Consider the following 26,288-nt stretch of genomic DNA (forward strand, 5'->3'; position numbering starts at 1 on the left):
AGAGAGAAACAAACACACAGTATTTTGTTAGGAGACTGGGGCCACCAGGACACATTTGTTAGATTTTAAGCACTGAAAAACAAAGCCACAAACGTCTTATTGTAAAAGAATACCAGAAACTATAATCATAAGAGAAAGTACACGCTTCTCTAGAAATCAAAGAGACAAAGAAGATAAAGTTACGCTGATGTAATCAGTTAATCACTGATTTAAGTAACTGAGGTTATTATGTATAGATAACACATACAGAAAAATGCATACATCCACTCCTACATACAAATACACTTGGCCTTTGGACAGCATGTGCTCGAACCACCACACAATCTGCTTATAGCAGGGTTTTCTATGGTTAGTACCACGCACAGCACCACACCATCCGCGACTGGCTGAATCCACAGACTTGGAATCACAGATCCAGGGTAGCCAACTTCCGATGAGGGGAGCCAACTATAACCCACACGTGGATTTTCCACTGTGCGGAGGCTTGGCACCCCTGACTCCCAGGCTGGCCCAGGGTCAACTGTACATAATGCACATGCATGAGAAAACTTCACAGACAGTATTGACGCAGACACATAGACTTCATTAGATTCAAAAAAGAGTGAGGAAAAAAAATCCTCTTCAAATGCCTACTGGCATGTATGAGATTTATGTCTATAGCAGCTCATAAAAAATCTGGTATCACCTCACACTGGTCAGAATAGCCATCATCAAAAAGTCTACAAACTATAAATGCCGGAGAGGGTGTGAAAAAAGGGAACCCTCCTACACCGTTGGTGGGAATGTAAACTGGTGCAGTCACTATGGAGAACAATATAGAGGTTCCTTAAAAACTATTGACAGAACTGCTATATGACACGGCAATATGCGGACGTAGGTCTAGAGAAAACGGTAATTTGAAAAGATACCAGCACCCCAGTGTTCACCGCAGCACGACTCACAACAGCCAGGACATGGGAGGAACCTAAATGTCCATCAGCAGAGGGCTGGATAATGGGCAACGGAATATCACTCGGCCACTAAAAAGGATGAAATCATGCCATTTGCAGTGACGAGGATGGACCTAGAGACTGTCACACCAAGTGAAGTTCAGTCAGAGAAAGACAGACATCATACAAACTCATTTACAAAGCAGAAGCACACTCACAAACTTAGAAAACAAACTTCTGGTTAACTAAGGGGAAATAGGTGGGAGGGACAAATGAAAGAGTTTGGGATTAACATACACACGCTACTATACATAAAATAGATAACAAGAAGGTCCTTCTGCATAGCACAGGGAAATCTACTCAAAATTCTGTATTAACCTAAGTGGGAAAAAATCTGAAAAAGAATAGATATGTGTGTGTATATGTATAACACACACACACACACACACACACACACACATATAACTAAATCACTTTGTACACCACAAATTAACACAACACTGTAAATCAACTACACTCCAATATAAAATAAAACTTCTAAAAATGTGCACCCTCATTTATACAATAATGCAAATTCAAACAATAAATTTCACCTGGCATGCTGCTGAGAAGAATGAAATAAACTGAATCCACCTAGTGCCTGTGCAAATGTAGAAAAATACATATGATCATAAACTAGGATTAAGGGGAGAAGTTGAGACAGAGCTTCTGGAGCCACGTGCAAAGTAAACAAAGTTTCCAATGCAGGTGCCCACCCACCCAGCAATTCTACTGCCTGGAACTGATCCAACGGAGATAGTCACAAAGTGTGTGAACAAAACATATAATAATTGTCTGATGATGATCTGGGGCTGTTCTAAATACCACATAAGTATCTACCTGTAAGCTACCAAAAATAAGTTAGGTTTATGTACATACTGATATCAAAAGATGCTCATAAGGTACTAAATGGAAAAAAAAAAATGAAACACAGAATTCCACAGGTAGAATGATTATCCTCTATTAAAACATTTCTTCACACACCCTTATCTTCAGACACAGAAGGAAGGCAGGCTCCCCAGCTGAGTGGGAGGGAGTCCACGTTCACCCCTTTTGATCCAGACTGTTAATTATATTTTACACTCTGTATCAATCAATACATGAACAATTTAAATCAATAAAGGCTTCGTATCTAAATACAAGTGGGAACCCTGCTCTTGGAACTTCAGACAACTCTGTTCAGGCCAGGAGAGGACATGCAGGGGCCCGATCCCCAGGGAGGAGAGCGGAGCAAGCCCCTCACTCTCATCCAGTGGGGACCCCAGCCACACTGACGGAGGCAGGGCCTCCAGGACACCCCACGCCTGCCCGAGTGGACTCAGGACGACAGATGTAAGTGGCCCAGAGGCCACACTGCAGTGGATGGTGAGGCTGGACGAGCCAGGGCTTGCTGCCACTGGGTGGCTGGGTGACTCAGTGACGGGGCTGGAGAAGCCTGAGCATGTGTCCCCGCATGCTTCTGAACCCGAGAACCGCACAAACATGCTCCCTGATCCCACCCAGCCACGAGCTCTGTGACCCTGGACCGGTCACCTCTTCCCACCAGGTGGGGGACGTCGGGGCCTGTGAAGACTCGCTGTGTGCAGGATGTGAGCGCCGTGCCTGGTGAAGCCCTGGGCACCAGGACTGATGCCCGTGGGCGCCCACCACCGAGGGGCACCAATCGTGTCCAGCCCAGGGGCAGCCCACCCCCACGGCCCCCAGAATCAAAGCAGAGGGAGAAGGAAGTGGCTCTCCAGACCACACATGGCCCTGAGCTCATCGCCTCCCTGAGGTACTGGGGAGGTGCGTGCTGCTCAGGTCAGCGCGCGGGTCAGGGCCAAGCCTGGACCCTGACTCCTGAGAGGCCCCATTCGTCTTTCTGCTGCTGAGATGGAGAGCCGGCTGCCCGGCCCACGGGGCAGACCTAAACCAGCCGCGCTCGTGATCATGAACACAGAGACAGACCCGGGACCCAACCGCCACAAGGACCCGGGGTTCGGCTTACCTGGATGGCTTTGCGAGCTCATTGCGAGCAGCGGCTTCTCCTTCAAAAGATTCAAAATGGCTCAAAACTTCCACGTACACAAGAGCTCCAAGGAGCCCGGAGTCCGAGCGGCACATACAAGTCCAGCAACGGGCAGGGCCGGCCCACAGCCACCAAGCACCCTGGTCTCGCTGACCACGCCGTGGGCCCAGAAATCCAGAGGCGGGTGGGGATCTCCAGGGGCTCTTAGAAGACAACCTGTGCGGGCAGAGAAAGGGGCGGCTTCGGTTAGCAAGTGCAGCCAGGACTCAGTCAGGTATGTGCCTCCCCGCCCCTTCCGTGGATTGCTAAAACACTCGCGTGGACTCACTGTTTCTAGTCCGACAAACTACAGAAGTCCTTACATACAAACGAGTTCCCTTCTGAGAGCCCATTCGTAAGTCTGCTTTGTTCGTAAGCCCAACCGAGTTCATCTACGTACCCAACCTTACAGATGTCAGACACGTGAACTAACTTATGTGACTTGACGTGTAAACGCACATTTGCATCTTTGAAGAGTCAGAGTTCTAAGGCTCATAGGTGGGGGACTTCCTGTACTTGAGGTTCTGTTAGTAAATATATATATATATGGATATGTGTAATAATGTATCTGTAGCGCAAGCTCAGAACCATTGACGGAAAACACTTTAAAAGAGAAATCACTCGAAGCCCACCCGATCCCCCCCACACACATTTTTCCATTCTCGTGATATCCCCAGCAAAATTTCTATCTTACACGGCGGCAATCTGAGAGTCGGTCTAAATTCAGCTTTGCTCATTTGTGCCCGAAATAGTTTCCCAGGTCTCCACCTTCATGATAACCATTTCCTCGAGGCATTCTTATGCTCTGATTTTAAGAGGACAACACACTCATCACAGGAAGTGTCTAAAGCACCATCCCAATGCCGTGACACACAGGGAGACGCTGGGCAGCATTGTGACGCGTGTCCTTGCAGCTGGGCTCTGTCACCTTTCCCCGCACAGACTGCCGGCTCCACAGCCGGGCACCCTGCCCTCTCTGCCAGCATGATGGCTGGGAACTCCCCAGCGTCAGGATCCGCGCTTGGGAACACCGCTCTGAGGCTGTGCTGGGAGCCGCCTGCCTCTTCCCCCACCGCGGGCGGCTCTGACAGCCCTGGCCGTCAGATCACAGGCCCCGTCCCCAGACCCCGGGAGGGTGACACCTGACGGACACCAATCCTCTTCCCAAGTCCAGCCTCTTCCCCAGATCACAGTCACTAATGGAGGAACCCGCAGAAACAGGGGCACGCACGCCCACCGCTGAGCGTCTGCCCTGCAATGCAGCATCACCTGGGGCTCTCTGAAGTCCTTGCTGTGATGAGCATGTGTTACAGCTGGAATGTAGACATAAACTGAGAACACAGTACTCATGAAAATCCTCATCCTGACCCTGGCCAGGGTTCCTCTAAGGCTTATTATCTGTTCCTGCAACAGTGTGACAAATCCCTGTTCCTGATTAAACTGTTCAAGGATTTCCCCCCCTATTGCTTATAACCAAAGGCCTCTAACCTATTTATCATGTAAAGAACTAAATCCCAAAAGGTGTCTGCTTAGGTGGTACCCAATAACACATCACTGACCAGCATCTTTACGATTATTATTCTATACATGGTTACTTCCTCAGGAAACACAATGACTTATCTCACGTTCAGAGTTTTTATTCTTCTCTTGAATAGATGAAGGAGATATAGTACACATATACAACGGAATATTACTCAGCCGTAAAAGACAGCAAAGCAAAACAACACCGCTTGCAGTAACACGGATGAACCTATAGGTTATTGTACCAAATGAAGTTAAGACAGAAAGAACAAGACAAATGCCATCTAATACCACTTACATAATCTAAAATAAGACACAAATATGTCTGCATAACAAAAACAGACTCACAAAGAGAACAGACTTGTGGCTGCCGACTGGGGAAGGAGGCGTGAGGGAGGCACAAATCGGGAGTCCTGGGTGAGCGGATGCCGACTATCAATATGCACAGGAAGGAGACAAAAGGCCCTGCCGTATAGCACAGGGAACCACATTCAACCCCCGTGACAAATCAGAATGGGAAAGAGCATGAAGAGGGACATGTCTAGGTATAACTGAGTCACTCTGATGTACAGCAGAAATTCACCCATTGTAAATTAACTGTACTTCAGTAAAACTTTAAAAATAAACAGAATGTTTATTCATCTCTTGACCAGAAAGAAACGTCGCAGTCTTGAAAGCAATGTAGGTGGTATATTTTGCAAACTCTTACAAATCTCAGACTGCAAGGAGATCAAACTAGTCAATCCGAAAGGCAGTCAATCCTGAATATTCATTGGAAGGACTGATGCTAAAGCTGAAGCTCCAATACTTTGGCCACCTGATGCAAAAAGGCAACTCATTGGAAAAGACCCTCATGCTGTGAAAGACTGAAGGCAAAAGGAGAAGGGGGCAGCAGAGGATGAGATGGTTGGATAGCACCATCGACTCAATGAAAATGAATTTGAGCAAACTCCTGGAGATAGTGAAGGACAAGGAAGCTTGGCATGATGCAGTCCATGGGGTCACAAACGGCTGGACACGACTTAGCAACTGAACAACAACAAATCTCTGTATCCTCCACCCAAAAGTCACGACTTGGCTGGGTATAAAAGTCTTGCATCACAACTATTTCTCTCTCAAGGCCTTGGCTGCCGTCCAGCCGTCAGACACAGAAAACCTCTGACCAGCCAGGCAGCACTTCCTTTCCAGGGAACCTCTGGGGGCTGATTTCTGATGCTTTCTTCTGTCCACATTCTGCCAGGATTTTGTTGTTACTTTAATCTTGAAATTCAAAAATGTTGTCAGAAGATGTACGGTAAGAATCTCTTTTCATTTATCTTGCTCCAAACATGAACCTTTCAGTACACACAGGTCTTCTCTTCTGCTCAGGAAAATGCTCTTTGATCGCGTTTTGGTGACTGCTTTGCTACACCTGTTTTTCGTGTCTTCATAGCTTCCCACACCATCTGGCGGGAACCAAAAACCCATCGTATCTAGCTTCTCAGCACTGGTGCCTCATGCTTTACTCTGCACCCCAAGTGCCCTTGCCCGAGTGTTCTCCATGTCACTGCTGCAAATTCCCATGATCTCCACCTCATTCCTATGGCTTCTCATACAGATTTTAACTAAACCTTAAGCTCTTTGTCTTCAACCATCTCCTTTATTGACTCACTCCAATACCTTCTCTCAGCTGAGTCCCTCCTTATGGCCTCTGCTCTGTGTGTATTTCTAGCCAAAGCCTTCTGAAATGTCTTTTTTTCTGATTCTGATGACTGTTCTCTTCTGCTTTCAGGAGAGTTGCCTTTCCACCACATGCCAGAATACCTTTTGACACTCGGTGGTAGGGATTTACTTCTGTTTGTTTATCCTCAAGTGAACATAACTGTGGTCTAGATCTGAGTTTTGCCCAAAGACTGTGTACCTCCGGTCCTACCCCTTCTCTGTCCACGGTAACAGTGGCTAAACACTTCTCAGAGCCATCCCTCTGGCAGCTGACATGCACAGAACCCAAGATAAGTGCTCAGCGTCAGCAAGCTCTCAGCTAGCACAGGGCTGGGAGGCTGGGACAAACCAAATGCAGACAGAACGGGACACAGAAGGACTGCTGCAACAGTTATTATCTGTATAAGCTCCTTCTGTATTAAGAAGCTTCTGCTATAATACAATAACACACTCTGGGAAAAACTCACGCTCCAAAAACTTGCATAAAAATACCAGGGTTTATGGGGGAAAAAAAAGGTTGGAGCAGACTCTCAAAAACTGCAGTTTAATAACTAGGATACTACAAAATCAATACTAACTCTAGTTTTAAAATCATCAGTTTTTAAAAAGACATGTAAAATTCCTGATAAATACGATGTCCAGCAAAGGCAGAGTTTTATAAAAGGTGGCAACAGTTTGATGAGAGAGGTTAAAAGGAAGAACTGAAGCTTCTGGGTCATGGAACAAGGGACAGAATGCATGAAGATGGAGAAAACCACGCAATAACCAATTTCGAGAAAGAGCACACGGCCAACACGAGCAAGAAGTAGGAGCCGTGGTGGTGCAGGGGGAGGGCGTGTGAAGGCACCTTCCAGGGTCCTCAGTGGTCACACCCCGTTCCTTGAAGTTAAGAAGCATCGCTGAAGCAGGAAAAGCCAAGTCAGACCCAGCTCGACGTCTGCATCACACCAACAATTCCCCACCAGGTACAGGAAGGACACGAGCTACTCTGAGTCACAAAAACATGCCGTGTTCCAGGGCGGGATGTACGTGAAAGAACCTTCCCAACCCCAGTGGATTTGCTTCTTGCTGCCGCAGGAACAAAGGACCACAGACTGAGTGGCGTGAAAACTACAGAAACGCATTGTTCACGGTCAGAAGCCGTGAAGTTTCCAGAAATCTGAAGTCCGGGTGCTGGCGAGGCCGACCTCCCTCCAAAGCTGCAGGAAACCTGCCCTGGCCTCTTCCCACCTCTGGGGACTGCTGGCATCTTTGGGGTCCCTGGGCCAGCAGCTGCAGGGCTCCAGACCCTGCCTTCCTCATCTCTCGTGTGTCTGCCTTCACTTGGCTGACTTTCCAGGGCACAGTCACCCAGGATTAGAGGCTCAGCTGACCTCAGCACGACTTCGTCTGTGTTACACCTGCAGGGACCCTGTCTCCATACGGGGTCACACTCTGAGGTACTGGGGGTTAGGACTGCAACGTAGCTGTTGAAAGGGAGGCACAGTGCCAGCCCTAATGCCCAGGACACAGGGTGCCCAGGCCTTCCCCAGGGGCTCCCCGCCAGCCTCGCCAGCCTTGTGTGAAGCTGACGGTTCCCCCATCTCACAATCCCCTGCACTGCAACCAGACCACATCCCACACAGGTCAGCTCCCGCTGGATGCTCCTAACACCACGAGGCAGAGAGGCAGAGGGTCTGGAGAGCAGCCCCACGTGGCACAGGGACCGACAGAGACTCTGTGCGTCCAGGGAAGGCAGCGGTGCAGGGTCTCCCGCCCTGCTCTCAGCTGAACCTCCGGATGCCTCATTTGGCCCGGGTCCTCCGACCTCAGCCACACCGAGCCTGTCGGGAGACTCTGCACCCTGGGTCTCTGAGAGGACTCAGAGTCCTAACCAGAAACTTCCGGCCCACAGCTGAGAGCGCAAGCAGGAGAGCCAAGGCTACCAGTGCGCTGGGCCCCAGACTCAAAGCTCAGAAACAGCACTTTAATATGGACGTGACCGCAAGCAAGAGACCTGAGCTCGCTCTGCCTCAGCGGCTCGCCTGTAGAGATGGGGATGACGGAGAACACTGCACTGTGAGCGCCACGGGGTGTGAAAAGACGACACGATGGTGCCGGCACAGGAGGAGCCGCGTGTCAGGCCCGGCACACGGGGAGCATCCAAATGCCAGCTACCGACACGCCGTCATCTACTCCAAACCAAGAGCTTCTAATAAGGTTTTGACAACCTCCTTGGGAAACATCAGAAGTCTGCTTCTAGTCAAAATACAATAATACAGACCAGATTTAGTCTCCCACACGAAGCACCTACAAAAGACAAAATCTGTGTGGTTTCCAGACACTGACATCAGGCGTGGGGCCCTTGAGGAGACACACACCTGATGAACTGCCCAGGCGACTGACAGCGTCCACACAGCAGCGCTGGGTAGACACAGAGAATGCCCAAAGAGACAGCGGCTTAGAAGTTCCCAAACTTGACGAAAACCATAAACCACAGGGCTTCCCTGTGGCTCAAACAGTAAAGAATCTGCCTGCAATGAAGTAGACCCACGTTCGATCCCTGGGTCAGAAAGATCCCCTGGAGAAGGGAATGGCTACCCACTCCAGTACTGTTGCCTGCAAAATCCCATGGATACAGGGCCTGGCAAGCAACAGTCCATAGAGTCACAAAGAGTCAGACGTGACTGAGCAATGAACACTTTCACTTGCAAAAACCCATTGATCCAAGAAGTTCAAAAAACTCCAAGCACAAACATGCTATGAAGATTACACCAGGCCAGAACATAATCAAATTACTTAAAACCAATTTTAAGATAATGTCCTAAAAGCAGTTGGGAAGGAAAAGTCACATCACAGACAGAAAAAGAAATAAGAGGAACAGCAGATTTCTCAGTGGAAAGAATGCCAGCCAGAAGACAATGGGGCAACACCTTTCCGTGGGACACTCATGCACACGTGCACGCACACACACACACTCTCTCACACACACACTCACACACACACATTCACACACACACTCACACACACACACACACACATGCACACACACACACTCTCACACACGCACACATTCACACACACACACACACTCACATACACGCACACACACACACTCACACACACACTCACACATACACTCACACACACACATTCACACACACACTCACACACACACACACACTTCCTGCCTCGGATGCTACACCCCACGAAAAAACTCTTTCAAAAACAAAGGTGAAATAGAGATGTTTACCAGCAGACCTGCACTAAAAGAAATCTCAAAGGCAAAAGGAAAACAATGTCAGATGGAAACACAGATCCACAGAAAGGAGAGAGGAGTTTCAGAAATGAGAACTGTACATGTATATATAAACGATTCTTCTCTGATGCTGAATCTCTTTTAAAGAGAACAGTTTAATGCAAAAATAACAATGTATTAAGAAGTTTATATCATACGTGCTAAGGAAACTTGTGTCAAAAACAACACAAAGACTAGGAGGGGGAAGAGAGGTATACTGTTGCATGTCACTACACGAGACACGAATGGGCTAACCTTGAAGATAAGACCGCGATCGGCTGAAATGTAGACCATAAATCTGAAACCCCACTTAAAAATGATCAACCAACTAGTCAACAAGTACCGAACAAGTCAATAAGGAAAATATAATACAATCGTAAAAAGGCTCAATCCAAATGAAGCCAGAAAAAGAGAGAAAAGAGCAGAAAAGTGACAGAGACATAGAGCAAGACGGCCGCTTTAAACCAAACGGTGTCAGTGACCAAACGGCCTAAACGCCCCAGTTAAAGGGCAGACGCTGTCAGAGCGGATAAAACAGCCAGACCCTGCTTCCGGAGTACGAGAGGACTTGTGTGGGGAAGGACTGAAAACGGGGGAGAAGAGGGCACGCGTTTCCCTGTAAAACAAACCTTCCCCAAGACGCGTGGCCCCAGCTAGAGCTGCCTACAAGGAACAGGTTTTATCTATAAAGACACAAATAGGTTAAAAGTAAAAGATGGAAAAAGATACAGCATGCAAATACTCCTCAAAAGAAAGCTGTAACGGCTAACATCTACTCAGACAAGGTAAATGTTAAGGAAGAATATTACCAGGGACAAAGAAGGTCATTTCATAACAATCAAGGGGTCAACTCACCAAAAGGACATAATGTTCCTAAACACGTATGCAGCTGATTCCAGAGCTTCATACATGAAGCAAAAGACAGTAAAGGGAGAAAGTCTGTGTAAGGAACAGTGGACAGAACTGTAGCTGTAAACTTCAGCACCCTGCTCGTGGCAGTGGTTAGAACAAGTGACAGAAAATTAGTAAAAGCATATAAGATGTGGACAATACCATCACCCAACCTGATCAAAATGACGTTTATAGAACACTGCGAACAATAGCAGAAGACATATGCCCCATGTTCTTTTCAAATACACACGCTATTGACCAAGACGGACCATCTTTGGGGCCATCCAACCAGTCTCAATAAGTTTAAAAGCACTCAAGTCAAGACATAGAAAGACTGTCCTCTGACTAAAATGAAATTAAATTAGAAATCAGTAACAGAAAGATATCTGGAAAACCAAATATCTAAATAACAAATATAATAAACCAGATATCTAAAACCAAAACTAAAGAATACACTTCATGGGTCAAAGAAAAAAGTAAAACAGAAATTATGAAGTATTTTGAAATGAACAAAAATGAAACACAACATATCAAAATACATCATGCTGAAAGGGACATTTATTGCAGTGAAAACCTGTGTCAGAGATGAAGGTCTCAAGTCAATGACTTCAGGGTTCACTGTAAGAAACCAGAAAAAGGATAAATCAGACCCAAAATAAGCAGGAAAAAAGACAATAGCAAAAAGCAGAAATCAACAAAATATAAAAACCAATCAAAGTAAATGCTGATTCTTTGCAATAGTAAAGCTGCTCAGTTGTGTCTGACCCTTAGTGACCCCATGGGCTGTAGCCCACCAGGGTCGTCTATATCCATGGGATTCTCCAGGCGAGAGTACTAGAGTGGGCAGCCATTCCCTTCTCCACGGAATCCTCCTGACCCAAGAATCAAACTCAGGTCTGCTGCATTACAGGCAGATTCTTTACCATCTGAGCCTAGCTAAACAGACCAGGAAAAAATCAGAGAAAGCAGCAACAAATCAACAAAATCCAGAAGAAGAGGGGATGAACCACAGACCATGCAGATGCTAAATGGATGATAAGGGGAGATGAGGAACAACTTTATGTGAATAAATCTGACAATTTGGATGAAATAAATAAATGCCCTAAAAGACCCCAACTATCAAAGCTCACTCAAGGAGAGAAAGACCAGAATCAGTGCCCTGGGCTTCTTCATGGCTACAACACCCACCGCATCCCATCTGAACCCTCCTGTCCTGGTTATCTGCCCAAGGGTGATGTCTACCTCCCCTCCCTTCTGCACGCATCGATTACAGAATCCCGCTGAGAGGAGGGCCTGTCACGTGCCCATTTTGCCGTTCAATCACCTATCTGCATCATTATGAAATTATGGATTTTTATTTTATTCCGTGCGTGGTCATCACAACCATCATTATTTACTTTGTTGTTCAAGCTTTGGCCACTGGAAGCTCCTATGTTTTTCTGACAAGCCCCCACCCCCATCTTTTATCTTTTCTTAGCACTTCCTTACTTTCCAGTTCCACGAGATACCCTTGTCACAGCCTGGGACTCAACCACTTCTCCCGGGAGTCCTGGCTCCCTTTTCTGGAGAACTGCGTGTGGGCAGCAAGAGCTGGGTGCCGGGGCTGCAGGGTTACTGCCGGAGCTGCTGCTGTAGGACCCGCTGGCACACGGGACGCTGGATGCCAGCTCACACACCCATGCTGTGCACACTGGTTAAATCATGAGTTCACACTGACACCTCAGATCCAGCCCAATGTCACAGACCAAGTTTAGTCTCCTCCTGTCCCGATTTTCACTGATTTCTCCAACAATGAGAAACCTGGTTCTTACTCATTACAATGCATCTGCTTGCTTGTTCAGCTCCAGGATACAACTCTAGTATAAAGTGCTTTCAGAACAGCTGGCCCACACACACGTGGCACACACGTGACGAGACTCAGAATTCACGCCCGTTCTTGCCTCCAGCCTCGCAGCGTGTGGTCAGGACACAGTCCCCAGGCCCCACGGTGACCCCGGGCAGCTCTTCTGCACAGGCTCACATACCTGTGCTAGAACTCGGTTCATTTGCCACTGTGTGTATTTCACTTTGGTTTCTCCCACATCCTGGTTGGTTTTAACTGTTTGTTTTTTGGACATATGAAGAGTAAGAAATACAAACTTTTTAAATATAAAAAAAAAAACACACCACACGCATGTTCATATTGATGTTTTAAATTTAAGATTTTACAGGGTTTTATTGTGAACTTCCCTTGCTTAAAGAAAGCAAGCTTTGGTCTTACAGAATATTCAAACCTACACGAGGTAACCACAGTAGTAATAACAAGTCTGTAGCACCCAGACCCAGGGACTGTCGGCAGGCACCCTGCCAGGCTGGCTTCCCCTGCAAACCCCGCGACATGCACTGGAGTGCCCAAAGGTGGCTGCACAGTCTTGACAGGGGGCACCCAGGGAACCCTATTACTGCATGAGACATTTTCTTTGATCTGGTGTGTTCAGGATCCAGTTCTCTTACAAACAGTGCACTCTGCATGACACCACGCCCTCTATTTCGGGGGAAACAGAAGGGCACTGAAGCAGTACTGAGACGTGGGGCCGGGCCAGGACAGGCCAGAGCGACAGTGTGAACGGAGATGCGCCTCCTCCTCCAGAGGGCACCTCCCCAGGCCAGGGGTCCGCTGTGGCCATCAGCGGCCCCTGCCAGCCCAGGGACGTCAGCCCCTGCTCGGTGCTGGTTACGCCCGTCTCAGAGCAGCTTGCGCCAGGGCCCCTGGCTCCCCTGGGAGAAAGGCAGGGGACTGGGACTGGAGGATAGACTCTGGAGTGAGTCTGGAACTGTGGACCAGGAGCCAGGAGGCGGAGGAGCCAGTTCTCGAACCCGCGAGGCCAACGCTGGTGCCTGGACGGTGAGCCCTTCTCTCCAGAGTGCAAAGCAAGGCAAGAACCCAGGTTCCAGAACACAGGCCTGTGAGGAGGAAGGTGTACCTGCCAGGGATAAGGTCACAGGCGACAGAAAAGGCCCCTGAACGATCTGGGCAAACAAAGACCCCCGGAAGGATCTGGAGAGCGCAGGAGGGGGAGGTCTGGAGGCGGGACGCAAGGGGCGGCCCCCAGCAGCCGGAGAGACTGACTCCCAGGGGGCCCTCAGGGCTCAGCCCTGACGCACGCCTCCTGGCCAGGCTGGGGCCGCGCGCCTCAACTGGCAGCCCCCCAGAGTGAACCCAGTGAGAGAGGGCTCACTCCCCAGAGGCCAGCTGAGGTGCTGTGAGGGGGCAGGACTGGGCCTGAGCGTTACACTCAGGGGGCTGAGGCAGGTCCCCCGAGAGGCAGCACCGCTGGGGCCTCCCCCGCTCCCCGATGTGCCCCCGTCAGATTAGTGTCTGCCTTCTGCGCTTACAGGAGGTACCACGGAGTCAGCAGGCACTCGTCTGTCCCTGCACAGCGCCCAGCCATCTGGAGCTGGGGGCTAAGCTCTGTCTGGCCCCACATCTCCCAGCGAGCGGTAAGACCCTGGACCGGTCTCCCGCCCTCTCTGAGCGGTATGACCCTAGGTTACATGAGGACCCCGCGGGTGACTGAGGCGCCTGTGAACCCTCGGGGTTCCTGGGTCACATGAGGACCCCGCTCACTGTCATGAAGATACCAGGGCACAGGAGAAAATGACAAGTTAAGAGCAAACTGTTTTACAGCTGAAAACTAAATTAACTCCTAACAAAGGAAGCAAACCACCCCAACCCCACAAGGAGAGCAAGTCTTTTCTATTCAGTCTAAGAGGATAACCCACCAATACTGTGACCCACTGGTGTAAACACATTTCTCCTCTGCCCCTGTCCCACTGCATCAGTATCGCTTCAGGTGGACAACCCAACGTAAAAATTAACTAGGAATTTAACCTCTTCACAAAATAAAATTCAAGTGTGAAATAGTTCCTTTCCTCTTGATGTAAATGTCTGATGACACTTTACTAACCAGTAGATTATTGTTTTTCTAAAACAAAACAAAACACACATAGGCAGCACCTGGTATTAAGATCTCAAAAGTTAGAGGAGTTTAAGGTTTGTGTGTGTCAGGAAGCAACAGTTAGAACTGGACACGGAACAACAGACTGGCTCCAAATAGGAAAAGGAGTGCATCAAGGCTGTATATTGTCACCCTGCTTATTTAACTTCTATGCAGAGTACATCATGAGAAACGCTGGGCTGGAAGAAGCACAAGCTGGAACCAAGATTGCCGGGAGAAATATCAAAAACCTCAGATATGCAGATGACATCACCCTTATGGCAAAAAGTGAAGAACTAAAGAGTCTCTTGATGAAAGTGAAAGAGGAGAGTGAAAATGTTGGCTTAAAGCTCAACATACAGAAAACTAAGGTCATGGCATGGGGAAATAGATGGGGAAACAGTGTCAGACTTTATTTTGGGGGGCTCCAAAATCACTGCAGATGGTGATTACAGCCATGAAATTAAAAGATGCTTACTCCCTGGAAGAAAAGTTATGACCGACCTAGATAGCATATTCAAAAGCAGAGACATTATTTTGCCAACAAAGGTCCATCTAGTCAAGGCTGTGGTTTTTCCTGTGGTCACGTATGGACGTGAGAGTTGGACTGTGAAGAAGGCTGAGTACTGAAGAATTGATGCTTTTGAACTGTGGTGTTGGAGAAGACTCTTGAGATTCCCTTGGACTGCAAGGAGATCCAACCAGTCCATCCTAAAGGAGATCAGCCCTGGGATTTCTTTGGAAGGAATGATGCTAAAGCTGAAACTCCAGTACTTTGGCCACCTCATGCGAAGTGTTGACTCATTGGAAAAGACTCTGATGCTGGGAGGGATTGGGGGCAGGAGGAGAAGGGGACGACAGAGGATGAGATGGCTGGATGGCATCACTGACTCGATGGACGTGAGTTTGAGTGAACTCCGGGAGTTGGTGATGGACAGGGAGGCCTGGCGTGCTGCGATTCATGGGGTCGCAAAGAGTCGGACACGACTGAACGACTGAACTGAACTGAACTGAAGGTTTGTGAGAACTATTCATGAATAACATTTTAAATTTAGATCTGTACAGCTCTAACTGAATTATATATTTCTGGTAAATATTAGACAAATGTTGAACATGTGATGACTATAAAAGCAGCTGCATTTATATTTTCATTCTTTCCTGATTCGTCATATAAGTTAAAGCCCACATTTGTGAAGGTGAACAGTAGCAAGGAAGATGTAATTCTAAGTCACCAGCACTTTTACAAACACAGGAACGATCATCCACAAATAAGCCGTCTCTGACACTGTGCATGGATTTATATGAAGACACCTCTTTATTTATTTGTGCTCCACACAAAACAGATGAGACCAAGCGCGTCACCACTGCCTGTGTGTGCTCACATTTCCTTCACCAAACCCTTTGAATCAAGAATCACCTACAGTTCTTCCCTCCTGCAGCGGCCCTTGGAAATTTCAGTTGACCTAATTTCACAAAATAAGCCATAAACTTTCCAAAGGGTAAAAGTCTCAGGAACTATAAATCCTTAAGAGAACATTCTTTATAAAATCTTATTAAGCGACCACAAAGAGGACATGCTCTGCCACTCTCTGCAGTCCTCTGCATCCCGTCACATGGACAGGCAACCACCGCAGCTCACAGTCGATGCTCTTCCCCACCGTGGCCTCAGCCTGCCAGGCTGCTGGAGAAACAGCACGCTGCCAGCGAGCCCAAGAAGAGAATCAAGAGCCACGGCCTGCAGCCCCAAAGCAGGACGAAGGAAACACGTCATCAGCCAAGGACAGCGAGGGCCATTCCCGGCATGAGGGAGGCCAGGGCGTCCCCTCACGCCACATCCGCTCAGCACCGCGCTGGTACTGCTCGCCCACGCAACGAGGCAAGAAAAAGAAACGCAAGGCACAGGAGGGGAAAGGCAAGACACGGCACTGCTCATAGACGTGTGCTGCAGACACAGAAAGCCCAACGTAACGGACTGACAACCGTCAACACTGCTGCATGAGCTGAACAAGATGACAAGGCTGCCACGCAAAAGCCACTGCACTCCTACATTCCAGAAACAAGCACATAGAAAATAAAAAGGTACCACTGACAATAACATCTAAAACCGCAAATATCCAGGGCTAAATCTACCAAAATATGTATATAAGAGCTCTGTACTTAAACTATGAAACATTATAGTAGTGTCAGTCGCTCAGTCATGTCCAACTCTTTGTGACCCCACAGACTGTAACCTGCCAAAGTCCTCTGTCCGTGGGATTCTCTTGGCAAGAATACTGGAGCGGGTTGTCATTCCCTTCTCCAGAGGATCTTCCCAACCCAGGGATCAAACCCAGGTCTTCTGCATTGCAGGCAGATTCTTTACCACCTGAGCTACAGGGAAGTCCATGAAACAAATGACAAGTCACAGATGTAAACAAATGGAGGAATATACCCTGTACAGGAGAAGGCAATGGCAACCCACCCCAATATTCTTGCCTGAAGAATTCTATGGCCAAAGGAGTCTGCGGGGTTATAGTCCATGTAGTCGCAAAGAGTTGGACAAGACTGAGTGACTAACACACACATTATAAACCTATGTAATTAAGACATTGTGAAAGCGTAGATAAATAAAACAAGGAGCAGAATATTCTAGACTGAGCCCATCAGACACATAGTAATATGGTTATAGCAAAGGCTGCATTCCAAATCCACAGGGAAATAGGCAGGTCTTTTCAATAAAAAGTGCTTGAGTTACTAGGATCTTTATGGAAACAGAAATGAACTATGACCTGGACAGCACATCAACAAGAAAATCAGTGTGAGACGGAGCACAGATGTACATGTTAAAGGTGAGACTAGAAAGCCTCACCTAGAAGACAAAATTTTAAGGAAAAGATTTCTTAAACCTATTCAATAATTTCAAAATGTAAGGCATTAACCGTGGAGGAGAGAAAATGACATATTATACTGCATCCAAATGAAGAACTTCAGTCTGTCAAGAGATCCAGCAGAAGAGCAAAAAGGCAACCCAGAGAGAAGATAATCTGCCCAGTACATCCAACAAAGGGTCAGAGTCCAAAATAAGTAATTCACTAATCATAAAGAAAAGGCAAGCAACCCAAATAAAAAATGGGCAAAAGCTATGAACAGGCATCTCTACAGAAGAGAGTTCCAAAAGGTCAGTCATCACAGGAAGAGGTTCTCAGCAACTGCAATACTAAGGAAATGCAAATCAAACCCACAACAGGATCCCACGAAAGGCTAAAATATAAAAGAAGAGCAGAACTCGGCACCGGCGAGGGTGGAGCGACCAAACCTCTCAGGTGCTGCCTCGAGAGTGGGCGGGAGAAAACAGCTGTGGGGAAGTGATGCTCAACCGGCCTGTGAGGCTCACGCGGGCTCCCCAGCCACGCACGAGCGATACCACACAGACACACCCTCAGAGGCTCACGCGGGCTCCCCAGCCACGCACGGGCGATACCACACAGACACACCCTCAGAGGCACACGCGGGCTCCCCAGCCACGCACGGGCGACGCAGGAGCATCGTCTGCGGTCGGTGAAAACTGGAAACCTGCCATGTGTCCATCAGCAGTAGAGTAAATAAACTGTGAATCAAAATACAGTCCTCCAGAGAACACACTCCAGCAACAAGACCAAGCAAAGCGCACCTCAGGGCAGCAGCACAGATGAGCTCTGCGGCTGGGGGAGAGCAGGCACGGGAGTGCACAGTGCGTGACTCCACGGCGTGAAAGGCCAAAGCAGGTCAAATGACCTGTGCTGTCAGAAGCCAGCACAAGGGACCCTTGGGTGTGGAAGGAAGAACCAAGGGGTGTGGGTAATGTTTTGTTTCCTGATCCAAGTGCAAACTCCATGAATGGGCAGAAATTCACCCACCTAACGCTTTGGGCTGCTAAACAGAGACAGGGAATCAAGCACTCGGAGGTCATCTTGCACGGAAGAAAGACTCGGAATCATACCTACTGGGCCGGTCTATTTCACCTGCAGTGCCAGCAGGACACTGGCTTTCTGGGCTACCGTACTCTCCCAATACAGCAGGCTCCTGCTACTGTACTCACAACCACTGTGTACTCGGGAAATATTTACCAAATTACCTCGTCTGGAAACAGCAAAAGCTCACAGAGACCGCACAGGATGCACGAGTTCGAGTCTGTAACACAAATACGGGTGTCAGGGGGAGGGGGGATTCAAACTGTGGCAAGTCCCAGGAGGCCCCAAGCCAGGCTGTCAGACAGAAAAGCGTATGGTGGGATAATTTTAATTCAAATATTTTTAAATTAAATAGTAAACTTAATTTGAATTAAGATTAAGTTTCAGTCAGAAAACAAACTGTTGACCGTATGAGTTTTCTGAGCCCTATTTATCCATAGCCAGCTTCTTAAATAAGCATCGTTTTGTTCACCAGACACCCTTCATGAAATACGGGCCGTAAGGTTGAGCAACTGTGTTTTGTAAGAGTGACATTTGATGATGGACGGTCACACAGTCAAAGACAAGATGTTTTCCCATAATCTGTTGGGACAGTTTTATATTTTAGTTGCGTAACAGGCTCTATGTGTGCAGCGTTGCTTCAGTCATGTCCTACTCTTTGCAGCGCTATGGACCGTGGCCTGCTGGGCGCCTCTGTCCATGGGATTCTCCATGCAAGAATACTGCAGTGGGCTGTCATGCTCTTCTGCAGGGGATCTTCCCGACCCAGGATCAAACCCGCCTCTCTTACGCCTTCTGCATTGGCAGGCAGTCTCTTTACCACCAGTACCACCTGGAAAACCCCAATAGGCTCTATACTTGAACAGGAACTTCACTAACTGTGAAATTAGGCTCTGTGGTGAGCAGAGGGCTAGGATTCCATCAGCCCTGACTCCTTCCGCCTGTTCTGGAGAGGCCAGAAGGTCTAACCCCGAGAGGACAAAGGGGACGGGCACTGTGTCATCCTTCGCACACGCGTGTGCACACACCGTCAGCAGCATGACAGCATCTACCCTCTCCCCTGAAGGAGGCAGCCTCCCAGCACCCTGGATCGCTTCTCCACACGGCCGTGTCTGTTGATTGATAATTAGCCACAAAAACAAACTTTAGATTAAGCATCCAAATGGATAAAGCGTCCAGATAAAACAACACTTGTTTCCTGAGCTGCTGAATAAAATAATTTTAGAGGAAAAGTTTCCAGCAGTCAGGCAGGCGGCTGGAGATCTGACTCATGAACAGAGAAGTCAGATGGGGCAGGGGGCAGGCAGGCGCAGGCCAGACACTGCCATGGCCAGAGCGCCCAGGGCATTCCGCATCAGGACGGGGTGCTAAGCCCCTGTGCGGTTCCCCGCCTGGTCTCACTAAGTGGGGGTCAAGGGAGAAAAGCAGTGCAAACCCAGGACCGTGAAGAATCCCCGGGGGAGGGGAGGCACCGGCGGTCCCATGTCCCCAAGGTTCCACTAAAGGCCTGAGGCTATCCCAGAGGCCTGGAGCGAGCAGGGACTCAAGGGTCTACTCCGACCCCCGGGCCTCTCATCCCCCAGGAAGCCACCCTTCATCCTTGTCCTTCCTTCACAAAGTGCATCGATGCAGCGGAGACATGCAAGGACTTCCATCATCCTGCAAATGGGCCCGCAAACTCCCCCGCGGGCTCCCCTCTCACCCCACCGCCCCAGCACCACCCTGTGACCTCAGGGCCGGCCCTGTCTGCAGGAGCTGTGCTGCGTCTCCCCTCCTCGTCGTTTACATGTACACGCGCGCGTTCGGTGCACATAAATGGAGGGTGTCTGCACGCTCCGTCTTTGGAGCCCTTGTCTTTTTTCCTTCTTTTTCCTCCCCTCTCCACCACCAGCCACAGCAGGTCATCTCTGTGTGGGTACGGTCCATACTTTTCTCCGTTTTCTTACACACACAGATTTACACACAGAGATGCACACACATACCCACACACGCAAACCCCAGGTGTTCACGCTCTGCCTTACAAAAGTGAGATTTTATCAACACAGACTTCTCAGTGTCTTGCTTCTCTCCCTCGACAGTACTTCTTGGGACGTCCCATCCATCGTGTGGGTGTACCAAAATCTGGCCCGTCACCGCCCTACTCAGGGGCGCAGGCTTCCTTCCGCAGGTGTCACTGCCAGACGGCTCAGTACAAATATCCTTACCTGCGGGTGCCCAGGCTCCTTGGGGGAGGACGCTGAGTTGGGGACAACGTGTCTCCCATCTCAGGACGCAGCCGCAGGACGTCTTTCAGAGCCGAGCCACCGCTCACACCTGCTCCACCCAAAGTCACCGCCGCCCCACAGTCCCGCCTGCTGCAGACGTCATGTCTCTCTCCGCTCTGGCTGAAAAGCAGAGTCGCCGCCACCTATATCTCCTCATGCTGCTGACGGGGCATCTGACCATCTCTTCACTGTGATGTGTTCTCTGTGCTGCCCAGTCTGTGTTCACTGTTCTTTTAAGTTATGTGTATATATATATATAATTTTATGCATTTATTCTTGGCTGTGCTGGGTCTTCACTGCTGCTCAGGTGTTTCTCCAGCTGCGCAGAGCGGGGGCCGCTCTCTTGTTGCAGGGCATGGGCTCTCAGCCGCGCTCGGGCTTCAGTCGTCACAGCTCCTGGGCTCTGGAGTGCAGACTCAGGAGATGTGGTGCACGGGCTTGGCTGCTCCACAGCCTGCGGGATCTTCCCAGACCAGGACTCGAGCCCGTGTCTCCTGCACAGGTGGGCAGATTCTTTGCCAGTGAGCCGTGTTCACTTCCTAACTTGTCTGTCTCTCCAATTTCTAAGAAGCCTCTGGAGAACAGAAACATTCTTCTTTAGCTGTCAAATGTTACACACGTTTTCCCCAAACCTCTCATTGACTCCTGGACTTTGTTGATGGTATCTTTATCCAATAAAAAGTCCTAAATTTTAAACTGTCAGAGGTGTCCTCTGAAGCTTCTGGGGACCCTGGGCCCAGCGAGGAGGTGACTGTCACTGCAGATTCCTACGGCTCTGCTTTTTATATTGACACCCTGAATCCTGCTGGAATTCACCTTCCCTTCATCTTCTTTAAACATGAACAGGCAATTCACCGGCCATTTAAGGAAAAGTTGAAATAAGAAAAAAATACGACCAAGATAAATAGAAACATTGACCCCAGAAGACACCAAGGTAATTGGAGCCCCTGTAACAAGTGACACAGAGAATGCACACCAGGGGCAAAACACGGCCCTGAAAACGCCAGCAGGGGTGGCCGGGCCACAAGGAGAGTGCTGGGACTTCAAGCAGGCAAGCACCAAGATAAGAAACCCACAGAGGAACGGGGTGGGGGGTTCCCAGCCGAGTAAACCTCAGAGGACAAAGCTGGTGCCCTGGATGGAGTCACGGGAACTCCACCAACGGGCAACAGAGACAGAGGGGAGCGAGGAAATGACGACAGTGACGACGGCGGTGGTGGTGATGGTGATGGTGGTGATAATGGTGATGGTGGTGATGGTGGTGGTGATGATGGTCGTGATGGTCATGATGGTGATGGTGGTGATGCTGGTGATGATGGTCATGATGGTGGTGGTAGTGATGGTGGTGGTGGTGGTGATGATACTGATGATGGTGGTGGTCATGATGGTGATGGTGGTGATAATGGTGATGATACCGATGATGGTGGTCGTGATGGTCATGATGGTGATGGTGGTGATGCTGGTGGTGATGCTGGTGATGATGGTGATGGTGTTGATGGTGGTGATAATGGTGATGATACTGATGATGGAGGTGGTGATGGTCATGATGGTGATGGTGGTGATGGTGGTGGTGATGGTGATGGTGGTGATGATGGTCATGATGGTGATGGTGGTGACAGTGGTGATGCTGGTGATAATGAGATAATGGTGGGGATGGTGGTGGCGATGGTGGTGGTGATGGTGGTCGTGATGGTCATGATGGTGATGGTGGTGATGGTGGTGGTGATGGTGATGGTGGTGATAATGGTGATGATACTGATGATGGTGGTGGTGATGGTCATGATGGTGATGGTGGTGATGGTGGTGGTGATGCTGGTGATGATGGTCATGATGGTGATGGTGGTGGTGATGCTGGTGATGATGGTCATGATGGTGATGGTGGTGGTGGTGGTGATGGTCATGATGGTGATGGTGGTGGTGATGGTGATGGTGGTGATGCTGGTGATGATAGTGATGCTGGTGATGATGGTCATGATGGTGGTGGTGGTGATGGTGGTGGTGATGATACTGATGATGGTGGTGGTGATGGTCATGATGGTGATGGTGGTGATGGTGGTGGTGATGGTGGTGATGCTGGTGGTGATGCTGGTGATGATGGTCATGATGGTGATGGTGGTGATGGTGGTGATGGTGGTGGTGATGGTGATGGTGGTGATGCTGGTGGTGATGCTGGTGATGATGGTGATGCTGATGATGGTGGTGATAATGGTGATGATACTGATGATGGTGGTGGTAATGGTCATGACGGTGATGGTGGTGATGGTGGTGGTGATGGTGATGGTGGTGATGCTGGTGATGATGGTCATGATGGTGATGGTGGTGGTGGTGGTGATGGTCATGATGGTGATGGTGGTGGTGATGGTGATGATACTGATGATGGTGGTGGTCGTGATGGTCATGATGGTGATGCTGGTGGTGATGGTCATGATGGTGATGGTGGTGATGGTGGTGATAATGGTGATGATACTGATGATGGTGGTGATGGTCATGATGGTGATGGTGGTGATGGTGGTGGTGATGGTGATGGTGGTGATGCTGGTGGTGATGCTGGTGATGATACTGATGGTGGTGGTGGTCGTGATGGTCATGATGGTGGTGGTGGTGACAGTGGTGATGCTGGTGATGATGAGATAATGGTGGGGATGGTGGTGAATGATGACGGTGATGAGGGAAGGAGAAGAAAACTCCCCTGCAAATTAACCCACAATAAGAAAGAAGGAGTGCCCTGTGTACCAACCAGGATAAATCTAAGCCCCACGTTATAAAATGTCAGAACACCAGTGTGAAGAGAAGCTCCTGCAGCTTCAGAGGGAACCACGTCACACGAGAGACCGTGAACGTGAGTGAGAACTGGGCGGTTCAGCGCTTCTCATCAGCAACAGTGGACCCGCTGCCTGCTGCACTGGCTCCCGAGTTCTAAATGCTCCTTCTGCCCCAAACAAGGCACGTCTGGTCACGGCCCCCTCGGCGAACCTTCTAGACAGGGCCTGTCGCTGTGACAGTCAGGAGATGCTGGCCCTAAGGTGTGTGTCTGCTGTGGTAAGTGACGTGGGCCTCCCCAGCCAGGCCCAGATCTGTGACCTCCTGGCCACTGCGCTCGGTGGCCAGCCAGAGGCGATGAACGCCCATCAGTCACGGACCTGACAGAGAGCAGACGGGTCCTGTCCAGGGCCCTCCTGATGACTTCGCTTGCCTCAGACCCTGATGCTTCTCAGCTCCATGTGTCCCCAGATACAGCCTGAGTGGCCAGACATGAGAGAGGGTTAGTTAAGAAAAGAGCAGGGAAGGACTTCCCTGATGGTGTGGTTGTAAGAGTCCACCTGCCAAGGCGGGGGACACGGGTTCGGTCCCTGCTCCAGAAAGATTCCACATGCCACAGGGCAGCTAAGCCCGTGTGCCACAGCTGCTGCGACTGTGCTCCAGAGCCTGGAAACCGCAGCAAGAGAACCGCCATCAAGAGAAGCCTGCACACCGCACAGCCCTGCTCGCCTAGAGAAACCTGTGCAGAGCAACGAAGACCCAGGACAGCAGAGAATCAACATGAGCAGCAGGAAGGGGCGTAGTGACGACATCTCCAGTCCTGAGACAGATGAGCGCACGTCCGACGTGCCGGGTGGCGACCTTGGTCAATCACACCACGCTGAGCACTGGCAGTGCGCTGAGATTAACTGTGAGCAGCGTCCCCACACGGGAAGAAGGTGACTCGGTGAGAAGGTAATGCATGAGGGGACGCTCATGTTAATCAACCTGATCATGGGAATCATTTCAGCATGTACACAGGTTACACGCACAAAACTTCGTCAGCTACAAGTGAAGCAGAGTGAAGACCCAGCAGAGGGCAAAGAAACCCTACGCTGCTGTACAATCACGAATCACAATCACGAATAAGCCCCAGGCAAAGACACTCCCGGCAATCGAGGGGGCTGCAGCACGACAGAGAGAAAACACCTGTGCGGCACACACGTGGCTTTTCAGAGGAGGTGGGTCTTTACTGACGGGGGAGGTGACTCCGAGTCGGCCCACTCTGGACAGAGGCTGCCCCCTGCTGCCCCTGACACCCAGCCGCTGGGCCCGGACACCAAGAGGCGCGGATGGACACACGGGCCCCGGGACAGGCCCGCACCTCCTCCCCGGATGCCCTGGCTGCCCCACGGCCGCGGTGACGGCCATTTCGGGGCTGGCGGTGCCTCCAAACAACACCCTCTCTGGCTCTGTCCGTGACCTTGTCACTGACCTAAGTCGCCTCTGAAAACGTCATCGACACGAGCCCAGGAAAACGTCACCAGACAGACCCGCCCACCTACGCCCGCTGCCTCTGCCGTGTGTCCAGGCGTCCGTGGTCCTCCCCATTGCATGAGTCCATGTGCCGTCGGTTCCAGAAGCACCATCCACCCCAAACACAGCACCCCATCCAGCTGGCTGCACCCAGCCGCAAGGCCCTCCCAGTCACTGGCAGGACCTACACATCTCTGTCACCTCCAGCAAGGAAGGCGGGCCCCAGGGGTCCTGCCCTCAGCAACCCCAAGCATCCCCAGTGTGACCCAGAGGAGACAAACCCCCTCGGCCCCGAGGTGAGCAGGCAGGGAGCCCAGAGCCCTGCTGCCCAGGGAGGTGCAGGACAGGCAGCACGTCCAGCTGGTGACGCCTGTCCTCGGCACAGCGGCCAGGGCGACAAGGGCACCCAGCACCCTCGGGCACACCTCACTGATACGACCCACGCGCAGGCCGGCAGGTCTGGGCCCCGAGACGGAGGCCCTGGCGTCCCCCCTCCACCGCCCCCGCTGAGCCCGGAAGCGGATGCCATCCCCCACACCGGCCCAACGCTGCCCCTCTCCAGGACCTCCGCCTTCCTCCAGACACTGACCTGGGCAGAGATCAAACTGACCGGTGTCCAAACTCTCCTTGAGTTTCAAGAAAGGCAGGAAGGAGAGAGTGAGACACAGAGGCAGCCGCAGGGGAAACCGAGAGACACCCAGCTCCCGACGCCCCGGCCTGGCCCGGCCCGCACCCGGGGCACATGGGGGGCCCTGGAGTGCAGATCTGAGCGGCCCCCAGCCCAGCCAGGCCATCCAGCGAAGGGAAGGCGTCCGGGGTAAGCGGTGCACTGGGCCTCGGAAGGAGACAGACAAGCAGACACGGCATGTCGGGGTGATGAGGGCTGGGAGGCAGCCAGGGCAGTCAGGGCGGGGTTGGGGGGCAGCCAGGGATGCTGGGGGCCGGGGGAGCCCTGGGAGCCTGGGGGCGAGGGGCCGCTCACAGCGGGATGCTGACTGGGCTGCTCTCAGCCACCCCACCTTGTCCCCAGACCCCGCTCTTCACCCAAAGGTTCACCTGTGGCCCACCCTCTCCTTGGCCTCCTTGGGTAAACTGCCTTCCAGAAATGAATAGGAGACAGACCTCTCTGCAGACTTCCAACGTCTGTCCGGCGTCCCAGGAACCATTTTTTTCCCTCTTTCATCCCGAAGGAAAACGACCCCACATTGCAGATTAAGAGAAGGTGCGGCGTGGGACCCAGAGCCGCAGGGCGGGAGGGCAGCTTGGAGCAGGCCCCCCGGGCCCAGGGATGGACAGCACTGTAAGGAGGAAGTATCGTCATCGGGACAGGGGGCCCCAGGGGGCAGGTGTCCCCCAGGGAGGGCTGAGCTGAGGGGAGAGGCGAGCCCAGAGGAAGGCTGGGCCTCGGGAAGGAAGGGGGGCCGCCCCGCTGGAGTGA

General features: G+C 50.6%; 1 protein-coding gene across 5 annotated transcripts in view; it reads right to left on the bottom strand.

Annotated features, from left to right (window-relative positions):
* Window positions 1–26,288, bottom strand: part of HDAC4 (histone deacetylase 4) — a 296,637-nt gene that overhangs the window by 243,183 nt on the left and 27,166 nt on the right. For all 5 annotated transcript variants that reach the window (XM_027538100.1, XM_027538103.1, XM_027538102.1 and 2 more), the window contains exon 2: window positions 2,956–3,192. In XM_027538100.1, the coding sequence (XP_027393901.1) occupies window positions 2,956–2,977 (22 nt within the window). In that variant the 5' untranslated portion in view covers window positions 2,978–3,192. The remainder of the gene's footprint in view (window positions 1–2,955; window positions 3,193–26,288) is intronic.

Source organism: Bos indicus x Bos taurus, chromosome 3 (genome assembly GCF_003369695.1).
Source record: "Bos indicus x Bos taurus breed Angus x Brahman F1 hybrid chromosome 3, Bos_hybrid_MaternalHap_v2.0, whole genome shotgun sequence".
In the NCBI taxonomy this organism is placed as follows: domain Eukaryota; kingdom Metazoa; phylum Chordata; class Mammalia; order Artiodactyla; family Bovidae; genus Bos; species Bos indicus x Bos taurus.